General features: G+C 36.5%; 1 protein-coding gene across 1 annotated transcript; it reads left to right on the forward strand.

The window, feature by feature from the left end:
- Positions 1–15,423: 15,423 nt before the first annotated feature.
- On the forward strand, positions 15,424–17,054 carry LOC142553841 (uncharacterized). The gene is made up of 2 exons (XM_075664357.1): positions 15,424–15,851; positions 16,322–17,054. Exons 1-2 carry the CDS (start codon positions 15,506–15,508, stop codon positions 16,855–16,857), a joined length of 882 nt encoding a protein of 293 aa, XP_075520472.1. The 5' UTR covers positions 15,424–15,505; the 3' UTR covers positions 16,858–17,054.
- The last annotated feature ends 4,740 nt before the right edge of the window (positions 17,055–21,794 follow it).

Raw genomic sequence — 21,794 nt, forward strand, 5'->3', positions numbered from 1 at the left:
CGGACCCAAATAAGAAAAAGGTACTGATATTATATTTTTTGTGTGATTGCAGATGTAACAGGTACAAGCAAGGAATCAATCTAGTACTTGGATAGTGGATGTTCACGACACATGACAGGAGATGCAAACTTGCTATCTAAACTGATCAATTACACTGGACCAAACATCAGTTTTGGAGATAATTCCATAAGGTAAAACTGTGGGTAAGGGTAAGCTTATCCATGGTAACTTTATCATTAATGATGTTTTATTAGTTGAGAATCTTAAGTATAATCTGATTAGCATTAGTCAGTTATGCGATAATGGATTCTCAGTTCAGTTCGACAAACATTCCTGTTCAGTCAAAGATGCAACTGATGAGGTCATACTAACTGGCAAACGATGTGGAAACACTTACAAAGTCAGTTGGAATGATCAACCTTATGCACCAATATGTTTTATTGCTTCTAAATCTTCTAAAAACTGGTTGTGGTATAAGAGATTAAACCACCTGAACTTCAAATCTATTGCATATCTGAGTAATAACGATCTTGTCACTGGTTTGCCCAAAATGGTTTTTACCAAAGATAAAATTTGCTCAGCATGTCAGTTTGGTAAACAAGTCAAATCTTCTTTTAAGAACAAGGGCAGTAAATCTTCTTCCCGATGCTTAGAGCTATTACATATGGATCTATTTGGTCAAATACCAGTCATGAGCTTAGGGGGAATGAAATACACCTTAGTGGTTGTAGATGATTTTTCAAGATTTACTTGGGTTATATTTCTCAAATCCAAAGACCAAACTACTGCTCAACTGATCAAGCTTTTCAAAAGACTATTAAACGAGAAATCAGTTGAAATTGATAGAATCAGATCCGATTGAGGAATTGAATTCATCAATCAAATTCTTTCAAAATTTTTAGAAAATGCTTGGAATTAGGCATGAGCTCTCAGCAGCTAGAACTCCTCAGCAAAATGGTGTAGCTGAGAGGAGAAATCAGACCCTTAAAGAAGCTGCTAGAACAATGCTTGCTGATTCTGGTATTTCTCAGAGGTTTTGGGCAGAGGCAGTAAACACTGCGTGTTACACTCAGAACAGATCAATGATTAATAAGAATAATTTGAAAACACCTTATGAGATCTGGCATGGAAGGAAAAGTGTGGTTTCCTACTTCAAAATATTCGGCTGCAGATGTTTTATTCTTGACAATGGCAAAAATCATTTAAAAGCCTTTGATGCTAAATCTACAGAGGGAATATTTCTGGGATATTCATCAGTTAGCAAAGCTTATAGAGTCTTTAACAAGAGCACACTAAATGTTGAATAGTCTATACATATTGCTTTTGATGAAACTGTATTAAGTGATAAGCCAACTGATCCAGTTGAGCTAGTTGATAGATTTACAGATATCAGTTTGGAGGATAATCATGAAGAAGAAAATCATATCAATCGAGACATCTTTCAAACACCTGAACCAGAAGTGTTAGATCAACCAGTTGAACAAGAAGTTGTTCCTGATAATCAGTTGGACGAGTCTATTGAGAATATTCAATTACCAACTGATGCAGCAACTGAAACTGAATAAAACAACCAGATGCAAACTAAAGCAGCTGCTGACTTGGATACAACAAACGCTGAACTCAGATGGAAGAAATCACATCCTCCAGAACTGGTGATAGGTAACCCATCTGATCCGGTAAGAACAAGAAATCAGATGCTCAATATATTTATTCATTCAGCTTTTGTATCGCAATTGGAACCAAAGAAAACTGATGAAGCTCTTGCTGATCCAAACTGGACAAATGCAATGAAAGAAGAGCTAAATCAGTTTACCCATAACAATGTCTGGAACCTAGTTCCAAGACCAATTTCAAAAACCGTTATAGTTACAAAATGGGTGTACAGGAATAAACTGAACGAAGATGGTTCAGTTGTGCGCAACAAGGCAAGACTGGTAGCACAGGGATATAGGCAAGAAGAAGGAATTGATTACGATGAAACATATGCACCAGTTGCAAGACTGGAAGCTATAAGAATATTCCTTGCCTATGCATCATTCAAAAATTTCAAAGTCTACAAGATGGATGTAAATAGTGCATTCCTAAATGGCCAGTTGCAAGAGGAAGTCTATGTTGAACAACCTCCAGGTTTTATCAATCACCTTCTTCTTGATCATGTCTACCTTTTGAACAAAGCCTTATATGGTCTTAAACAAGCTTCAAGAGCTTGGTATGAAACTCTTTCTAAATTTATAACTGATCACGATTTCTCTGTTGGATCGGTTGATAAGACATTGTTCAAGTTTTCAAAGAATGATCATATCTTACTCATTCAAATTTATGTGGATGACATCATATTTGGGTCAACTAACCCCAAATTATGCGAGAAATTTGCTAAGTTGATGCAGGAGAAATTTGAAATGAGCATTATGGGTGAACTGACATTCTTTCTTGGACTTCAAGTGAAGCAACTGGAGACAGACACCTTTATCAGTCAAACAAAATATACAAAGGAGTTGCTGAAGAAATTTGGCATGGGATCATGTTCAGCTGCAAGTACTCCCATGAGCTCATCAGTTAAACTAGACACTGATCAAGGAGGAATATCAGTTGAGACGACCCTTTGCAGAGGTTTAATAGGTTCATTATTGTACCTAACTGCTAGTCGCCCTGATATTGTTTTTGCTGTCTGTATGTGTGCCAGATTTCAAGCAAACCCTAAGCAATCACATTTTTCAGCTGCCAAACGTATTTTAAAATATTTCAAAGACACTCAAAATGTTCGGTTATGGTATTCTAAAGACTCCTCTGTCAATCTAGTTGGTTATTCAGATGCAGATTATGCAGGATGTAAGCTTGATCGAAAAAGTACAAGTGGATCATGTCAGTTTCTATGAGACAGACTGATCTCTTGGTTCAGCAAGAAGCAGACATCCATTGCTACCTCTACAACTGAAGCAGAATATCTTGCTGCTGGCAGTTGCTGTGCTCAACTGCTCTGGATTCAGCAACAACTGAGAGACTATGGAGTCATTGCCAAAGAATCAGCTCATATTTTGCGACAATACAAGCACGATTGCTATTACCTACAATCCAGTTCTTCACTCCAGGACCAATCACATAGATGTCAGGCATCACTTCATCAGAGATCATGCCTTGAAGAAGGACATACGACTGGAATATGTCTCAACTGAGCAGCAAGCAGCTGACATCTTCACCAAACCGTTGCCCGAGACTAAGTTTTCTCACTTTCGCAACATACTTGGTTTAATTGATTTATCATAATCAGCTCTACTGCTTAAATGTCGGTTTATTATCTGTCATCTCTTATGTTAAGTTCGTGGTTTATTTATCAACTGTTGAGAATAACTGTTGCAGGTAAATAAGAGACAAACATAAACCAAAATAACAATTTATTTATTTAAAGAAATTGGTGCGAATTACATCATACAATTCTTCCTGAACAAAAGCTCTCCACTTAGCCATCCACTGTCTTATATCTCCAGTGGAAGTTTTGAGGAAGCTGTCAGACTCAGCTATGAGCTCTAGGATTCTCCTTTCCTTGTAGAGCATCAGCTCGTAGATATGGTCTGGTTCGAAAATGCTCACCGTATAAGCAACATGCAAGCGCTCCCGGTACTTCTCCAGTTTTTCCACCAGGACGGGGGTAGTAGCCATCTCATTCTCCCAAAGAAACTGGAGTCCCTGCAGCTCTTCCCAGTAGCGAAGGATTTGATGGAGGACTTCATCTTCCATATCAACCTTTCGTTTCTCCAAAGCTGCGGTCATGAACTCTTCAGTCCATGTCTGGAGCCTTTGAACTACTTGCACCTGCCATTTTAGTTGCTGAATATTATTTGCTGTTTTGATTAAAACTAACTGAGCTACTCTTATTTATAGCTCAGGGTTAAGGAAGATGAAAGGACAAATCATTACGGAAGACAATTAACCTTCTAAGCTTAAGATTTAATTTAATTCGTCTCGCTTAAAGTTCTCGTAATTTATTTTATGCATTTATTAAGGGGGAATATTGATTTAACAAGTTAACTGAGAAGACAGCAGTTAGTAAATCCTCAACTGAAATGAGAAAGTTTTACAACTGATCGTTCAGCTGATGATTTCACTAATCTTCTCACGTAAGTTAACCAGTTAACCATTGTTATTCCAAATCAAGAGACGTGACTGATTATCAAGCATTAAATACTATCTTCCATCAAATGACAGGTTGAATCGTGGACTCATTTAATCCACATATTCCTAACACGCTTGCAGCACACGTACACACATTTTTGAATTCAAAATTTCGTGGACTGACACGTGTCCAATAATTCGAACAGTCACGTACATTAGTACTATGCCCGCTCTAATGCTCGCTCCATTTCAGTTCTTCTTTCTTACGCTTACAACAAATTTTCAGAGCTAAAGCAAATTCAAGCTTTCTTTTTCGCAGGAAATTATTCACGACAAATGGCAAATCAAACTCCCATACATATGCTGAATGCAATTGCGATTAACTTTGAATCAGCCTAACAGTTGGAGAAACCGATATCAAAAACATATTTCTAAAGCTAGAATCAGCAGGACTGAGAACGTTTTTGGGGCAATCGTCTCAAGAGATTTACCCAAAGGAACTCCAAGAATTTTACTCCACTGGAAAAATCACCTTTGATGGAAACATCGCCTTCACTATCAATGGTCAGTTGTTGACCATTTCTGAAGATTCCTTTGGAGAATTATTCTCGCTACCTTCTGATGGAATGGCACATCTTGCTGAGGTGAAAGCATCTGACGTTGAAGAGATGAAAACCCTTCTCTCCGCTGATGGACGGAAAATCAAGGTTTCCGATCCAAAGAAAGAACTAAAGCATGAAGTTCAGTTGTTGGCCGATATTGTGGCCAAAGGGCTTTTGGCGAAGGCAGGATCCTTTGCTGCCACCTTACGTTGGAGAAATTTCAAGCCATCTCTATCATCATGGCTGAACGAAGACTCAACTGGAAGCGTCTTATTTTCAATATTTTAAAGAATATGCTCCAGTCCTCCAAGCAGTCCAAGGGATTTGCTGTTCAACTGAGCTATTTGCTGAAAATCAAAGGGGTAGTGGCTGATGACTCAGAAAGAACATCAAAGTTTAAGGTTTTCATTGCCAAAAATGTTCAGCCGCCGAAAACCAAACTGGAAATCTCTCCTGATCAGTTTGTAAAAATCAATAAGGAGATTGGGACTCAACTGGCTGCTCCCAAATCAGTTAAAAAGGCCAAGATTCTGGCACAACTGAAGACTACCAAAAGAAAACTGATCGTCAGTGGATCAGATTCTGAGGACATACCTTATCAGTCGATTACTAAGAAGCAAAGGACTTAGAAGACAAAGCTAGTGGCTACGTTGGCATCTATCCCAGCTGAGAGACTGAAGTCATCAGATGCCCAACAGCCTATCCAGGCTATTCCTTTGAAAGCTATTCCCACTGATAAGAAGAAGGAATCAGCAAAAGTTGCAGTTCCTTTGATTCAAATCACACAACCTTTGATCCTTGCTCCTGCTAGACCCAAGGGAATCGTTATTCAGGAACGAGTGGACTCTACTCACTCTGGACTGAACATTCCACATATTCTTACTGATGAGAAAGGAAAAGGCAAGTGGATTGAAGAGCCAAGGCCATCCAATGCCATTCAGACTCACATTGACCTCATCTGGGAATAGGTCAATGCTTTTGCTGAGTCTAAAGTGAAGATTTATGATACATGGACTAGATTCAGAACGCACACATTTTCCAAAAAGCTGAAAAATCAGTCTAAGCTGAATAAGTTCATCAAGATGGAGGCAACCGTTATCAGAATGGTCAAGGCCGCTATAATAATTCAAGCTTTGGGGAGAAAAAACTATATCTTTGATCAAATCAGAGCCAAGAAGTTGGGCCAACTGATTGAGAAGTTGAAAAGCAACTATATTCCCACTAGTCCAACTGCCTATAATGATCGAACTGTGATCACGCAGCTAGAAAGTGATCTTATGTCTCTGCAATCTCAAATAAAATTTTGGGAGATGGATCAAGAACTCGTGAATCTTGAAGGAACTTCAGGAGATGAAGAAGATAAATCGCCTTCTCAACAAAAAGAGCAATCCCCTGTACAAGCTGCTGCTACAACTGAAGAGCCAGTACAGGATGTACCTCAATCTTCTACTGCTGATTATCAAATTTATTCAGAAGCTGAATTGTCACTCGCAAATATTGATGAAATCATTCGGTCAATAGTACAAGAATCTCAAAACGATGTACCTTTTTCTGAATCAGTTGATCCCTCAACTGATCCAGCAGCTCAAGAGACTTCTATTTTATCTAAAGAGTCTGCCAAGCATGCTGTCTCTACTGAACCTGTTGATCCAACTGATGAACCAGTTCAGTCGTCTGATCGAGAGCTTGCTGACATTGTTGAGGCTCAGTCGCTCCTTATTGAAAATCTACCATCTGACGAGCACGCACAAGTATCAGCTGATTATCAAACAGTAGCACCAGTTGATGATCCTTCAGCTGAAAATCCCGCAGACTCTCAAATTCAGTTAGAACCTTCATCTGCTGCTCAGGATCCATCTTCACCACCTCGAATTCAAGAAGAAGTCATTGAAACCATTGTTCCAGAACAGACTATGGCTGAAACGATAGTATCTGACAGGACCTTGGTGGTCTTTGATCAAGTTTCAAGAGAACAAGAACCTGAAGCGTCTGGGCAGTCACCTCCTCATTCTTCCACAGATTTTGACTTAGTTCTTGAAGAAATTCAGGATCTTCAAAATAATATGAATCAGATGATTACTTCCATCAACAAAATCCAACATACTCAACTAGCTCACACTCTAAAGCTAGAACATTCTGAAGTATTCAACACAGAGAAACTGAAAGCTATTCAAGCTGTTGTAACCTCTCTTTATCTTGCAGTCGATGACATTCAAAAGAACAGGGGTTTAGCAAAGAGTCTCACTGCGACTCAAGAGTCTATTAGCAAGCGAGTTGAAGGTCTGGAGAATTCTGTTTCTAGAAAAATAGACTTGTTGCAAACCACAATGCTTACTGCTGTCTCAAGCATCTACACTACTGTCAACGTCCTATCAACTGATGTTCGAAGATTATCTATTAAGATGGATACGTTTGACAAAAAGGGGGAAGAGATTAAAGAGATTCTAGAACAACAAAAGAAGTCTTCCAGTTGAAGAGCAGTTAGTTTGAAGTAGCAGTTCTTGTATTTTTTGAAGAATCTATTTTCAGTTCTATTGATCAAATCCTTATGTTATCTACAATGAGTTCAGTTATTCAGTTATTATTGACTCAGTTTTGTCAAACACCATAAAAGGGAAAATTGTTGAAAACTAAGTTTCGACGTTTGACAAATTGCAAACCAACTGCTTATGCAAATAACTGAATACGAGAAAACCAAACAACTCAACTGAATGCGTATCAGCTAAATATTATACACGTCATCAACTGAAGCAAAAGTATAACTGACTGATCAATTGGAAACTGATCAGTTGAAACAATCAGTTATGAGTTTTCCAGCAAAGTATCTTTCAGCAGATCCCTCAGCTATACACGTCATCAGTTGAGAACGACAACCGATAAATAGTACACAACAGACTGCAACTAGTAGTGGAACACCGCATTTCAGAGATTGCAGTGTACGATTGTCAGAGAATATTGACGTGGCAATCAACGGATATAAAGATTCAAATGATATTTAATATTACCGTTGGGAGGGAAGCCTATAAATAGGCGAAGAGAGCAGATGAGAGAAAACACACGCGATTACTATTATATTCAAACTTGCTGTTACTCTGCTCAAATCACAACTCGCATTCAGATACCAAACTGAATTGGGTCAGTACATCGTGTGTATTTGATCAAAGTATTTTAGTGAAGATCCTATCCTCGCGATAGAAAGGGTGACGTAGGAGTTATTCCACTCTCCGAACATCCAGAAACATATCGTGTGTCTTTCACTTCAGTTACTTTCAAGTTATTCTATCTTTCAGTCAGTTTACTTCCGCAACTGTTTTTCAGTTAAACTGATTGTTGTCAACTGACGACATACCGAGTGTCAGTTTATCACTAAACTGCACACAACCTTCGAAAAGAATTTTAAATCCGAGAGTGTTTATTCAACCCCCCCCCCCCCCCTTCTAAACACTTTCCAACTACTATCCGATCATTTCAGATATGATAAATGATTAACGATGAATGATGAATGATGAACGATGCTTAACGATGAACTGTTTTGACACGTCACGATTTCATATGACATGTTTACATTAAGATTTTAAAGTTCATGAAAGATATGTTGAGTATGGTATTATTCACTGTTGTGTGTTATGTATATGTACTTGTTATTTATGGTACATGTGTGTTGAGTCTTTAGACTCACTAGACGTGTGTGATAAAGGTGAGTTCGATATCGAGGGGACTAGAGGTGCTGGACTCTGAGTAGGCAGACCTGGTGCGATGACCACGACCCGAGGACCTCATGTTTTCCATGCATTTATGATATTGAGAGGATATGAGTATTTTTATGCGCTGTGGTTTTCACTGTCGGATGTTAGGATTTTTACTTGTTTTTACTCCGTTATATTTTAATTGGTAATGACTTAAGATCATATTTAAATGTTATATTTTTTCAATACAGCGCATGCATGCGAAACTTTTAAATATTATTTCGAAAATGTGAGTTTTTTTTTTGAAAAAAAATGTCCAGTATAATTTTAAAATGAGAGAGACGTCACACTCAACATGTATAAACTGAGATAACAAATAATACGTAATAAAACCACATTAATTTTAAAGTAGAGAGTACATACTTAAACTTGAATGTACTTGCATAAACGTAGACGTGCCAACACATCGTAAAATTTTTCATTAACATGCTTCCATCATACATACTTGGACATATATAAACATCATCATTTTGCGTAGAGATATGATTCAAATCAAGTGACCCACACGTAAATGCGCCTGATCAGACTAAACCACAGTATTGGGCTGGCAGGGAAGTCCACTACCACATACATGAGATCACCGGTCATGCTTTACTGGGTGGATTGGTCCATGGTCATGCTTTACCGCTTTCCAATTCTGATCTAAACCCTGTCATGCTTTACTGGGGTGGAGAAGTCCTAGGCCACGTTCATCGGCTTCCAAACCCGTTCATAATTTGGTCACAAGACATTTAACATACCTCTAAAATAAATATTTTCTTTCGCACGTCGAACATACTATGTAGAGCCCAAAATCAGTACACGTAAAACTCATGAATTTATTTAATTGTTAAATCCTTTATTTAAATTTAAAATGATTTTTTTTAGTGATGCATGATTTATTAAATTGCATTATTTTAAATTATGTATGTTAATGTGATGCGCGTTAAATTATGTTTCGAGATTCTTGTTTCAGGCGATTATTCGATACGGGATCGAGGAGAAGACCGATGACGACTTTTGGCAGAATTTTAGTGTGGTATTTTATTTTAAGTCAGGATTGGGGCATTTTAAATAAGTTATTATGTTTTAGTATTTTAAAGGCTTAATTTAATTAATTGGTGATTTTATGATTTTTAAAACATTTAAAAAATTAGTGAGTGTGTAATTATTTTTAATTAAAGGTTTTTACTTTAAGTTAGAAAATGTTAGTATTTTAATTAGTGGAAAGCAATAATTTGGCCCTAATTAAATCACATACACACACATTACACACCTAACTACATGCACACACACTTTTACACACACTAGAATTCGCCTAACACACACACACTATCACTATTCAGATTTTTATTATTTTTGAGAAGAACAAAACCTAGGGTTCTTGAGAGAAAAGGCAGCCGCCCCTCCCTTCTCTTTTCCAGCAAATTTTTGTGTGGTTTAGTGCAAGAAAATCGAGCCACCATCGTCCCGGATCAAGCCTCGCTCCGTCTCCGCTTCGGTATCGTCATATCGTGAGTTTTAAATATCAAAAGGCACGTATATTCTTTTATTTCTGCGTCGGTCATGTCATAGTAAGTGTTGCGTTGTTTTATGCGTAAAATCCATGTATGATGTGCAAGGTTTGGGCAGAAATATGTTGGATCGATTTTGAAACGTTTTTAGATCTAAAATTTCGAAATTAACTGTTCTTTTGAAAACCTGCGATTTTTCGGTCGTGATTCTGAGAAAACTTTCAACACAAAAATTGTAGAACTTTGTGATACCTTCGATTTGATATAAAATTCGAAACATTTGGATGAAAATTGAGTGAGTTATGATCATTTCCGTGGGACTGCTCAAACTGCGTTATTTGGAAAATTATGTTATTGATGTGTTCTTGAAGTTTTATTGTTGCAGGCTTCGTTGGAGATCGATGGGTGACCTTTGCTGCATTTAGGTATGCTAGTATGATGTTGGGTTGGTAATTGGTGTACCGGAGTGTCGATAGGCACTCGAATTCATTAGAAGTCGTAAGAAGCGATTTGGTGTCAAGTTCCGTGTTTTTGAGTTGCATCGAGTCGTAGCTTGAATGTCGTTGAATCGGGGTGTTTGTACGGGTTGTATCAAAGTAGTAGCATCCTAGGATGGGTCTCGAGGCGTCGGGTCATAGTCCGTACAATCATGTTTAGAGTGTTAAGCATCACATGTATTGAATTTTCGTTGGTTTGCTTTCACCGAGGGTACACGAATCCAGACCCGGACCCAGGCACGGGGTCCGTGCCTTTGTTCCTTCCGAAGTGTCATTTTGTCGAGTCTACATGGACCCTTACAAGGACCTAGGCACGGGTCCATGCCTTCCCTTTCCTTCACAGGCATTTTACAGTACCTACACAGACCCGGAGCCGGACCTAGGCACGGGGTCCGTGTACATCCTGTTTGGGAATAGTTTAGAATTCCCTTTGAGATTGTTTTGGGGTTCTATACCATGGCTTAGTACGATTATTAAACGAGGTCAAGTCCCGAGAGATTTAGAATGTCATAAGCTGTTTATTTACTTCGGTGGTGAGCACGAGTACCTATGTCTAAGCTATGAAAGGTGAGTGTTTGAACTCATGTTAGTATGTGCAGCAGCGGCCCCAAGCGAGATCCAACGAATCCCTCAACGCCAAGTAAGTATGTTCGATGTGCAAAGGAAAATATTTTCATGTTTTTGAGGTATGCTAAATGTCTTGTGACCAAATTATGAATGGGTTTGGAAGTCGGTGAACGTGGCCGAGGACCTCTCCACCCCGTTAAAGCATGAACGAGTTAGATCAGGATTGGAAAGCGTTAAAGCATGAACGGGGACCAATCCACCCGTTAAAGCATGAACGGGGATCTCATGTATGTGGCAGTGGATTCGTCCATGTCAGCCCAGTACTATGGTTTAGTCTGATCAAGCGTATTATGTATGGGTCACTTGCTTTGAAACATGCCTCTACGCAAAAATGATGAAGTTATGTATGTTCAAGTATGCAAGCATGTTTAAGAAAGTTTTAAGTTCATGGCACGTCTATGCATGTATGTATGCAAGTTCAAGTTTAAGCGCAAATTCAAGTTCATGTATGTATGCTCTATTTTAAAGTTGCGTGTGGTTTTATTATGTATAACTCGTTACTTCCAGTTTATACGTGTTGTCTTTAGACTCACTAGACTTGATCGATGCAGGTGAGCATGATTTTGAGGAGGCTAGGGGTGGGGACCAAGGAGCTGGCTTGGACTGAGCAGGAGGCGAAACCCGAGGACCGCCCAAGTTTTTAAGTTTTATGAAATGTCAAATACTCTGATCTCGCGTTACGGGTTATGATTTCAAACTAGTACTTTTGTCGAACTTTATTTTTAGATCTTTTGTTGCAACCATTTTTGGGACGTACGGTTTACGTTATTGAATTTGAATGTTGATTACTCTTATTTAAGAAAATTTTAAATTTTTCCGCAAATTTTAAGTAGTAAAAGTACGGTACGTCACATACTAATACGTTATACATGCCTGCTCAAGACAAAAATGTTAAAAAAATAAAAATTTCCAGAATGCTTGGCGCTCGGGCGGTAAAATCTTAGCGCTCGAGCGCCGCCCTGCGCAAAAAACTTGAAAACCAACACATTTTGAGCAGTCGCACGATAACAATCATAACTCACTCATCTCTTGTCCAAAAATTACGGATTTACTGTCAAATCGAAGATATCAAAAAGTACTACGTTTTATATGTTGAAAATTTTTCCAGAAAACATATAAAAAATTCACAGGATTTGAAATGACAGCTTAATAGGTTTTTGAGATCTAAAAAAATCGTTTAAGCATTCAAAGTTTGAGCAGTCACACAAAAATGATAATAAATCACTCATTTCTTATTCAAAAATTACAAATTTACTGTCGAATCGAAGTTATCGAAAAGTAATACGTTTTATATGTTGAAAGTTTTTCCAGAAAAGCAACCGAAATTTCACAGTAATCAAAATGACAGGAAACTCGGTTTTGAGATCTAAAATTTTGATCCAAAAGCGTTTAAAACATTTTGCTCAAACTTTTTGCACAACATACATGAATTTCGTATACAATACGCATCAAAATACTTACTACGACAAGATCGATGCAAAAATAAAAGAATATACATGCATTTGCGTCTAAATGCTCGAAGATGACGAATACCGACGCGATGGAATATGGGGGACGATGAGGTGATGTTTGCTGTGCGGTTTCTTGAAGAAAAATGACCGAAAATCTGCTAAGAATTCATAGGGGAAGGGGATGAGGTGGTGGCTGCTGAAGAATCAAAAGAACCCTAGCTCTCCCTTAAAGAAATGAACGTGTAGGTGTGTGTGTAGTGTGTGCTGAGTGTGTGTGTATAACGTAACGTGTGTGTGTCTGTTAATTAAGGGGAAATTGTTTAATTAAATAATTAATCATATTAATTAAAATGTTAAACCAAGCACAAGTTAATAAAAATTCTAATCCAATATTAACTCTACTAAAATCCCCTAATTTAAATAAATATCCAAGAAACTAATCTTTAAAAGTTTAAAATCTTCAATAGTCAATTTAGCATTTTGAAAGGCTTAGAATTTTGAAATCACCTAATAATTAAATTAGGCTTTTTAAAAATGCTGAAAACTTTATAAATCCTTTAAAATAGTAAATTTTTGACTGAACAATAAAATACCACATTTTCATAAATCGCCTAAATCGTCACCGGTCTCTTTTCTCGATCTCGCATCGGATATTCGCTTGAAACACAAACTCAAGAAAATATTTTAACATGCATCCAATAAACATATAATATTTTAAAATAATACTAATCATAAATCATGCATCGCTAAGATAATTTGAAAATTAAATAAATAATTTAACAATTTAAATAAATGCATGGGTTTTACGTGTACTGATTTTTGGCTCTACATCCACCCCGATAAAGTATGACCGGGTTTGATCAAGATTGGAAAGCGATGAAGTATGACCAATGACCAATCCACCCGGTAAAGTATGACCGGGGATCTTATGTATGTGGTAGTGGACATCCCTGCCAGCCCAGTAGTGTGGTTTAGTATGATCAGGCGCACTATGTTATGGGTCACTTGCTTTGAAACATATCTCTACGCAAAATGATGATGATTACTTATGTTTAAATATGTATGATGCAGTATGTTTATGAAATGAAGGCACGTCTATGCTTATGTAAGTATGTTTATTTAAGTATGTTCAAAGTTTAAGTATGTATGAGCTACCTTAAAATGTATGTGGTTTTATTTTACGTTACTTGATATTCCCAGTTTATAATATTTCAGTCTTCAGACTCACTATACTTGATCAATGCAGGTGAGGACGAGTATCAGGAGACGAGAGGCGGGGATCAGTGAGCTGGCTCGGAATGTGCAGTGGACTAACCCGAGGACCGCCTTAGTTTTCAAGGATTTTATTTTTATGCATGATAAAATTGTCTACTCTGATCTTTTTAACGAATTACTTTATGATGTTTTAAACAAGCACTTGTTGCAAGTGTTTACAATTTCAAATATTTGTTCAAGCATTTTTTATTATTCGGCGTTTTGAATGAGAACTTCTTATTTAAGAAAAAAATTTTATTTTCCCAAATTTTAAGTATGTTTCAAAGTACGGTACGTCACACTTTTTGTTAAACTATCATCAATGAATATTAATAATAAATTATTGTATCTAACAATTATCTAGTCTTCATTTGTGCATAGAAAATATAGATAAACATGATATCATGTACTCTATCGAATTTGGTGTAAATGGATATGTGTTCAATTAATAATTTATGTATCTATGTCAAATTTCGAATTCCGACAAAGAAATTACCTTGTTCGCCAAGTAAGCTACTAGGAATCTATCATTTTCAAAGCGAAGACATGACATATAAAAAAAAGTAAAAATTTTTTTGTCCAATTTATATCAATTAGGCTACGTTTGGTTGGAAGGATAAGATAAACTAATGATTAGTATGTAAATGATAAAGAAAATGATTGTGATAGGATTGTAATATATGGTGTAAAATAATATTATGTTTGGTAAGATTTTTAAGTGTAGGATAATTTTGAATTTTTTGATGAAAAGACAAAATTGCCCTTTCCCTACGCGGCGGCGGCGACGGCGACAGTCGCGGCGGCCGGCCGGAAACGGCTGACGGGGGCGGCGGCCGGAAACGGCTGACGGTGGCGGCGGCCGGAAAAATCGGCCGGCGCCGGAAATGGTCGGCGTCAGCGGTCGGCCGGTGGTTGGCCGGCGGCGGTCGTGGCGGTGGCGGGAAGTGGTGGTGAGTTTGAATATAAGAGAAGGGTAAAATTGGAAAAATAAGAGGTATTAAGAGTTGGATAAATAATCCTAGGGGGTGATGAGGTATTATTTTAACCTACCTAATATAACCTAATCATTCATAGGAGGGATTGACTTGGTTAAATAATCACGCGTACCAAACAGCTGACTAGGCAGGATAAAAAATATAATCCCGCCTAATCACGCGTACCAAACGCTCCCTTATAGTATTGTGATTGACTCAAAATTTGTTATAAATCTATCTAATAATTATATTTACACAATATTTTAGCCACTAGATAAATAATCAAAATTTAGGTAATATAAAAAACAAGCAAGACAAGATATGATAACGTGTTGTGAATAGTAGATAATATAGAAAAGAGAGAATGATTTGAAATGCTTTATTTATCATTTTGAACCTCTACTTATATAGCACATTGACAAGTTTGAATAGTTGATAACATGATAAAATATAAATCTTATCTCAATAATCATCTAAAATATTTTATCTATAACAGATTTTATATTTTTAAATTTTTTATGAAAATTTTTTATTAACATTTAATTATTTTTATACTTATTCCAAGAATGTTAATGAATTAATATATAGTAAGGACATTTTTGTAATTCAATGAAATACAAAATTAATTATCAATGCTATAATATTTAAAACGTCAAACTATTCCAACATCATTTATTATAGATTTCGATTTATGTTTAACGCCGCCACAACCCACTCAAAAAAACCCTAATTTCCTAATTCTGCGAAGACGATGGCGTTAGACGGGGCGGCGACGCAACCCAGCAAGATGAGATGGGGAGAACTGGAGGAGGACGATGGAGAGGATTTAGATTTCCTGTTGCCGCCGAAGGAGGTATTGGGACCGGATGACAACGGGATAAAGAAGGTGGTGGAGTACAAGTTCAACGATGAAGGGAACAGGGTGAAGATTACAACCACCACACGCATCCGCAAACTGGCCAACGCTCGACTGAGCAAACGCGCCATGGAGCGCCGCTCGTGGCCCAAGTTTGGCGATGCCGTGCACGAGGACGTTGGCAGCCGCCTCACCATGGTCTCCACCGAAGAAATTCTCCTCGAACGCCCACGCGCCCCTGGTATTCACCTTGTGCACAATTTCCTTTAAATCGATCTATATTACCATCTACACCTGCTCGATTACTAAAAAAGCATGTTTCTTTTTCCTTTTTTTTTTACAAAAATAATTATTTAATATATGATGCTTGTGTCCAGTTGATATTGTGTTGTATGACGGGTAATTTGGTGATGTCATGGTTTGTCAAATTTGAGAATTAAAATAAAATGTAATTGTTTCCTGAAAGTACTGGAATCAAATTGTTTGAGGTGATTTTTGTTAATAAATGAAACCGATTTCATTGACGAAACAACATATAGAGTCAATACAGTAGGCCGTCTCAAGCTAATGTGGAAAATATCCCCCCTTCACTTTAAAGAAGACTAAGGTATTTTTGTTGGGGCAAATATGTTTCGGTGATTTTAATGTTCAGTTTATTCTTTTTTCTTTCGTTTACCAGTACAACTTGTTAATTGATGAATGGAAAGATAGGTACCAAACAAGAGGAAACTGCAGCTTCCGGTGATCCTTTCGCTCAGATTGGGAAAGCTGGAGCTGTTCTCATGGTTTGTAGGACCTGTGGGAAGAAAGGTGATCACTGGACCTCAAGGTGTCCTTACAAGGATATTGCTCAACCAAGTGAGTCCTTCGTCGATAAGTTACCATCCGAAACTGCCACTTCTACATTGGGTGCTACAAAGGGAGCATATGTGCCTCCAAGCATGCGAGGCGGTAATACTGAGAGGAGTGGTACAGACATGAGACGCCGGAATGAAGAAAACTCGGTTAGAGTCACTAATCTTTCTGAAGACACGAGAGAGGCTGATTTGCATGAGCTATTTCGTCCTTTTGGTGCCGTCAGCCGAGTTTATGTTGCTATTGATCAAAAGACGGGGACCAGCAGAGGTTTTGGTTTTGTCAACTTTGTGAGCAGAGAGGATGCTGAGAGAGCTATCAACAAACTGAACGGATATGGTTACGACAATCTTATACTTAGAGTCGAATGGGCTGCTCCTAGGGCAAACTAGTCATCTAGGAGAACTCGTGGAAATAAGTCTTTTTAGACTCGACCGTATTGGACATGATTATCAGGAACATGTTTTATTTGCGTTGGATGTGATTTTGATGTATTTGTCATCTATTTTGATCTATTGTTTTGTGATGTTATCTTAATGCTGGCATGCTGCAATTGATTTTGCCTTTTAAACTCATTTTTTTCACTCTACGCATACACATAGTTACAGTAATTATATATATGTATTGTTAAAGATTAAAGATTTTGTATGAAAAAAATACATTTTAAAATTCAAGTTTAAACCGTTTTGTTCCAAGGCTCCTTGACAAAATTATTGATCCTCAGGGAAGTTTTTATTCCAAAACCTTAGTATTTAAATAATCTGCAAAGGCAACATTTCTATTAGTATCATTTATTGGAAAATAATATTTAAAATGTGTGTATTGAATATTTGAATGTTGAAAATAAGAGTTGTAAATATTGAAAATTAGTGTGTGATGATGTAGGTAATGATGTATTTTATTTTTGGATTATTTGTAAAGATTTCCTATAAATAGATATCTCATTTGTGAAGAAAATCACAATTGAGTAGAGAGAAAAATATTATAAAGTGTGTAGTTTGGTAAATTTTGAGAGTTTGAGATTTTTACTTTTTACCATAAATTTTTATTTTTTCACAACACGTTATCAGCACGAAGCTCTAAAAGTCCTACATACTTTTCCAAGCTCCAAACAGAAGAAAAAGGTAACAAAAATAATTATATTTATTTTACTGTTATTTATTTATTGTGTATTTATTTAATATACAATATAATGTTATTATTAGAAATAATAAAAATAAATTTTTCATAAACTTGTTATAAATCCTGAGAGAATGTTAAGACGACATCCCACACTCCCGGTAAGGGATACGACAAGTATAAAAGCCTATAAGATTTTTAAACAAAATAAATTATGACACTCATTATAATATTATGATATGATATACATAATTATTTAAACATGTCTAATATTATATATATCATATTATTACCATAAAATTATACAAATACATACCTTTATTTTTTTTTGTACCCCAACGGTCATAAATGGTAAAAAACGGCTAGTTTTTGCCCTATAAATATGATCTCACAAACACATTCCATCACTCCAACTTTCTCTTCTTCTCTAAAAATTATTCATCATCAATTTTTCGAAGAAAAAAGAAGATGGCTTTCTCAAGGATATTTTAATTATTTTGGTTGTCATACTCACGAGTTTTGTATTTATCGGAGAATATCCTCCTCGTGCGTTTTCTTTATTTTTACAAATACTTGTACTTGTTGTTTATCCGTTACTTTGTATTGCAATAATTATTAACTAATAAAATGCATCGTAATTTTTTTTAGTACCACCATGTCAAATTTAACAAAGCTCGAATTTGTTGCGCTCGACATCACGTGAAAGAATTATATGCCATTGACTCTAGATGTAGAAATGCATCTTGAGTCATTGGGTCTAAGCGAGACCATTAAGGAAAATGACATATGCACGTCACAAGAAAAGGCAAGAGCCATGATATTTTTGCGTCGACATCTCGACGATGGATTGAAATGTGAATATCTGACTGAAAAAAATCCCATGGCTTTGTGGAAGGGATTAAAAGAAAGATTCGAACATATAAGAGAAGTTATACTTCCGACCGCCCGGGATGAATGGAATACATTGAGATTCCAAGACTTTAAAAAAGTCAGTGATTACAATTCGGCGATGTATAGAATAATCTCGCAATTAAAATTTTGTGGACATGAGGTCACAGAATCTGAGATGCTTGAAAAAATATTTTTCACGTTTCATGCATCAAATATTACTCTACAGCAACAATATAGAGTACGTGGATTCGCGAGATATTCTGAACTCATCGCCTGTCTTCTTGTGGCGGAAAAAAACAACGAGCTATTAATGAGAAATCATCAGTCCCGACCCACTGGATCAACAGCATTTCCAGAAGTAAATGCTTGTAAGTAAAAATGAATTTAAACCTGGAAACCAAAATCAAATTCAAAGACAAGGTTTTGGTCGAGGTCGAGGTCGAGGTCGTGGACGTGGACGTGAAATTGGCCGTGGTCGTGGTCAAGGCCGTGGTTTTGAAAATAATCGAGATAGTTATTTTTATAACTCATCTCAAAAGAACGTCCCAAACCATCCACAGAAAAGGCATCATGAGAATACAAGTGTTAATGAGAAGCACTCAAAAAGATATGAAAGTTCTTGTTACAGATGTGGTACTCCAGGACATTGGTCCAAAGTTTGTCGAGCCCCTGAGCACCTTTGTAAACTTTATAAAGAATCATTAAAGAGGAAAGAAAAGGAGACCAACTTCACTGAACGCAGTGACCGTTTGAGTGATTCAACTCATTTTGATGCTGGTGATTTTATGAATGATTTCTCTGGAAATGATCAATATGTTGGTGGGATAGAAATGAACAATATTGATGCTGCAGATTTTCTCAACGATTTCTCTGAAAATGAACAATATAATGGTAGAATATAAATGTACAATAATCTATTTTTCATGTATTCATAGAATAATGTTTTATTGTATAATTATAATTTGTGTTATATTTAAATATATATTGCAAGTAATTTATTTCATTGCATATTTTTTTGAAGTTCAAATATGGAAAATGCTATGAGCAAAGCTGAAGTTTGCATACCCGATAGTGGTACAACGCACACTATCCTCCGAGATAAAAGATATTTCTTGGAACTAAAACCAACAAAAACAATGGTGAATACAATATCAGGTCCTGTAGACTTGATTAAAGGATGTGGTAAAGCACAATTTTTGTTACCTAATGGTACAAAATTTTTGATCAATGATGCTTTATATTCACCACAATCGAAAAGAAATTTGTTGAGTTTTAATGATATATATTCCCATGGGTATGATACTCAAACAATGAATGAAGGGAATGAGAAATATATGTGTCTTATCACATATAAATCAGGAAAGAAATATGTGATTGAAAAACTACCAATGCTATCTACTGGATTGCATTATACACATATAAGTCCCATTGAATCAAACATGGTAGTTGATAATTCTTCGATATTAACCAATTGGCATGATCGATTGGGACATCCTGGTTCAACAATGATGCGAAGAATTATAGAAAATACACATGGTCATCCACTGAAAGACCAGAAGATCTTTCAGAATAATAAGTTTCAATGTAAAGCATGTTCTCTTGGAAAACTTATTATAAGACCATCACCAGTCAAAATCCAAACTGAATCACCAATGTTTCTTGAACGTATTCAGGGTGATATTTGTGGACCAATCCATCCACCATGTGGACCATTCAGATACTTTATGGTATTGATTGATGCCTCCAGCAGATGGTCACATGTATGTTTATTATCAACTCGAAATGTTGCATTTGCAAGATTACTTGCTCAAATAATAAAATTGAGGAATCAATTTCCTGATTATACAATCAAGAAAATTAGACTTGATAATGCTGGTGAATTTACTTCCCAAACTTTCAATGATTATTGTATGTCTATGGGAATCATTGCTGAGCATCCTGTTGCTCATGTACATACACAGAATGGATTGGCTGAATCATTGATTAAACGTCTGCAAATGATTGCTAGACCAATGATTATGAAAACAAAGCTCCCTATTTCTATATGGGGACATGCAATTTTACACGCTGCTTCATTAATTCGCATCAGACCAAGTGCATATCATAAATACTCCCCATTGCAGCTTGCATTTGGTAAAGAACCAGACATTTCTCATCTGAGAATTTTTGGATGTATGGTGTATGTGCCTATTGCACCACCGCAACGAAAGAAAATGGGACCTCAAAGAAAGGTTGAAATTTATATCGGTTATGATAGTCCATCAATCATTCGATATCTTGAACCTCAGACAGGCGACGTGTTCACAACACGTTTTGCTGATTGTCATTTTAATGAGGAAATCTTCCCAATGTTAGGGGGAGAACAGAAACATACCGAAAAGGAAATTACATGGTATGTATCATCATTGTTACATCTGGATCCAAGAACAAAACAATGTGAAAAAGATGTACAACAAATTGTACACTTGCAAAGAATAGCAAATCAAATACCAGATGCATTTGCAGACACAAAAGGGGTAACTAAATCATATATACATGCTGCAAATGCCCCTGCTCGAATTGAAATTCCAAAGAAACAAATGGAAGATACTCATGATGTCATTAAACGCCTGAAGCGTGGAAGGCCAGTCGGTTCCAAGGATAAAAATCATCGAAAAAGAAAATTCATAGAGAAACACGATGATCACAAAATAAAGAATGACGTTTCTGAAGAAACACATGATGATCACAAAATAGAGAATGGTGTTCCTGAAGAAACACATGATGATGAAAATGTTCTATCAGAACCACAAACTGACGAGAATCATGAAATCTCTATCAATTATATTAATACTGGAAAAATATGGAACCGAAAAGATATAGATGAAATTGATGATATATTTTCTTATAATGTGGCAATCGACATCATAAATGATAACGAAGATCATGAACCAAAATCTTTTGGTGAATGTAAAAATCGGCAGGATTGGATAAAATGGAAAGATGCCATCCAGGTTGAATTAAATTCGCTAAATAAACGTAATGTTTTTGGACCTATAGTCCTTACACCTGAAGGTGTAAAACCTGTTGGATACAAATGGGTTTTTATTCGAAAGCGAAATGAGAAAAATGAAATAGTAAGATATAAAGCTCGACTTGTTGCACAAGGTTTTTCTCAAAGGCCTGGAATTGATTATGAAGAAACGTATTCTCCTGTGATGGATGCAATTACGTTTCGGTATTTGATTAGCTTGGCGGTATCTTAAAATTTAAAAATGCTTCTTATGGATGTTGTTACAGCTTACTTATATGGATCACTTGATAGTAATATATATATGAA

Source organism: Primulina tabacum, chromosome 8, assembly GCF_025594145.1.
Source record: "Primulina tabacum isolate GXHZ01 chromosome 8, ASM2559414v2, whole genome shotgun sequence".
NCBI classification, from domain to species: Eukaryota; Viridiplantae; Streptophyta; class Magnoliopsida; order Lamiales; family Gesneriaceae; genus Primulina; species Primulina tabacum.

Excerpts from the sequence above, each read along its gene's own strand:
- LOC142553841 (XM_075664357.1), top strand. The coding sequence starts at position 15,506 with ATGGCGTTAGACGGGGCGGCGACGCAACCCAGCAAGATGAGATGGGGA. Across the intron at positions 15,852-16,321 it reads CGAACGCCCACGCGCCCCTG|GTACCAAACAAGAGGAAACT; the intron begins GTATTCACCTTG and ends ATGGAAAGATAG.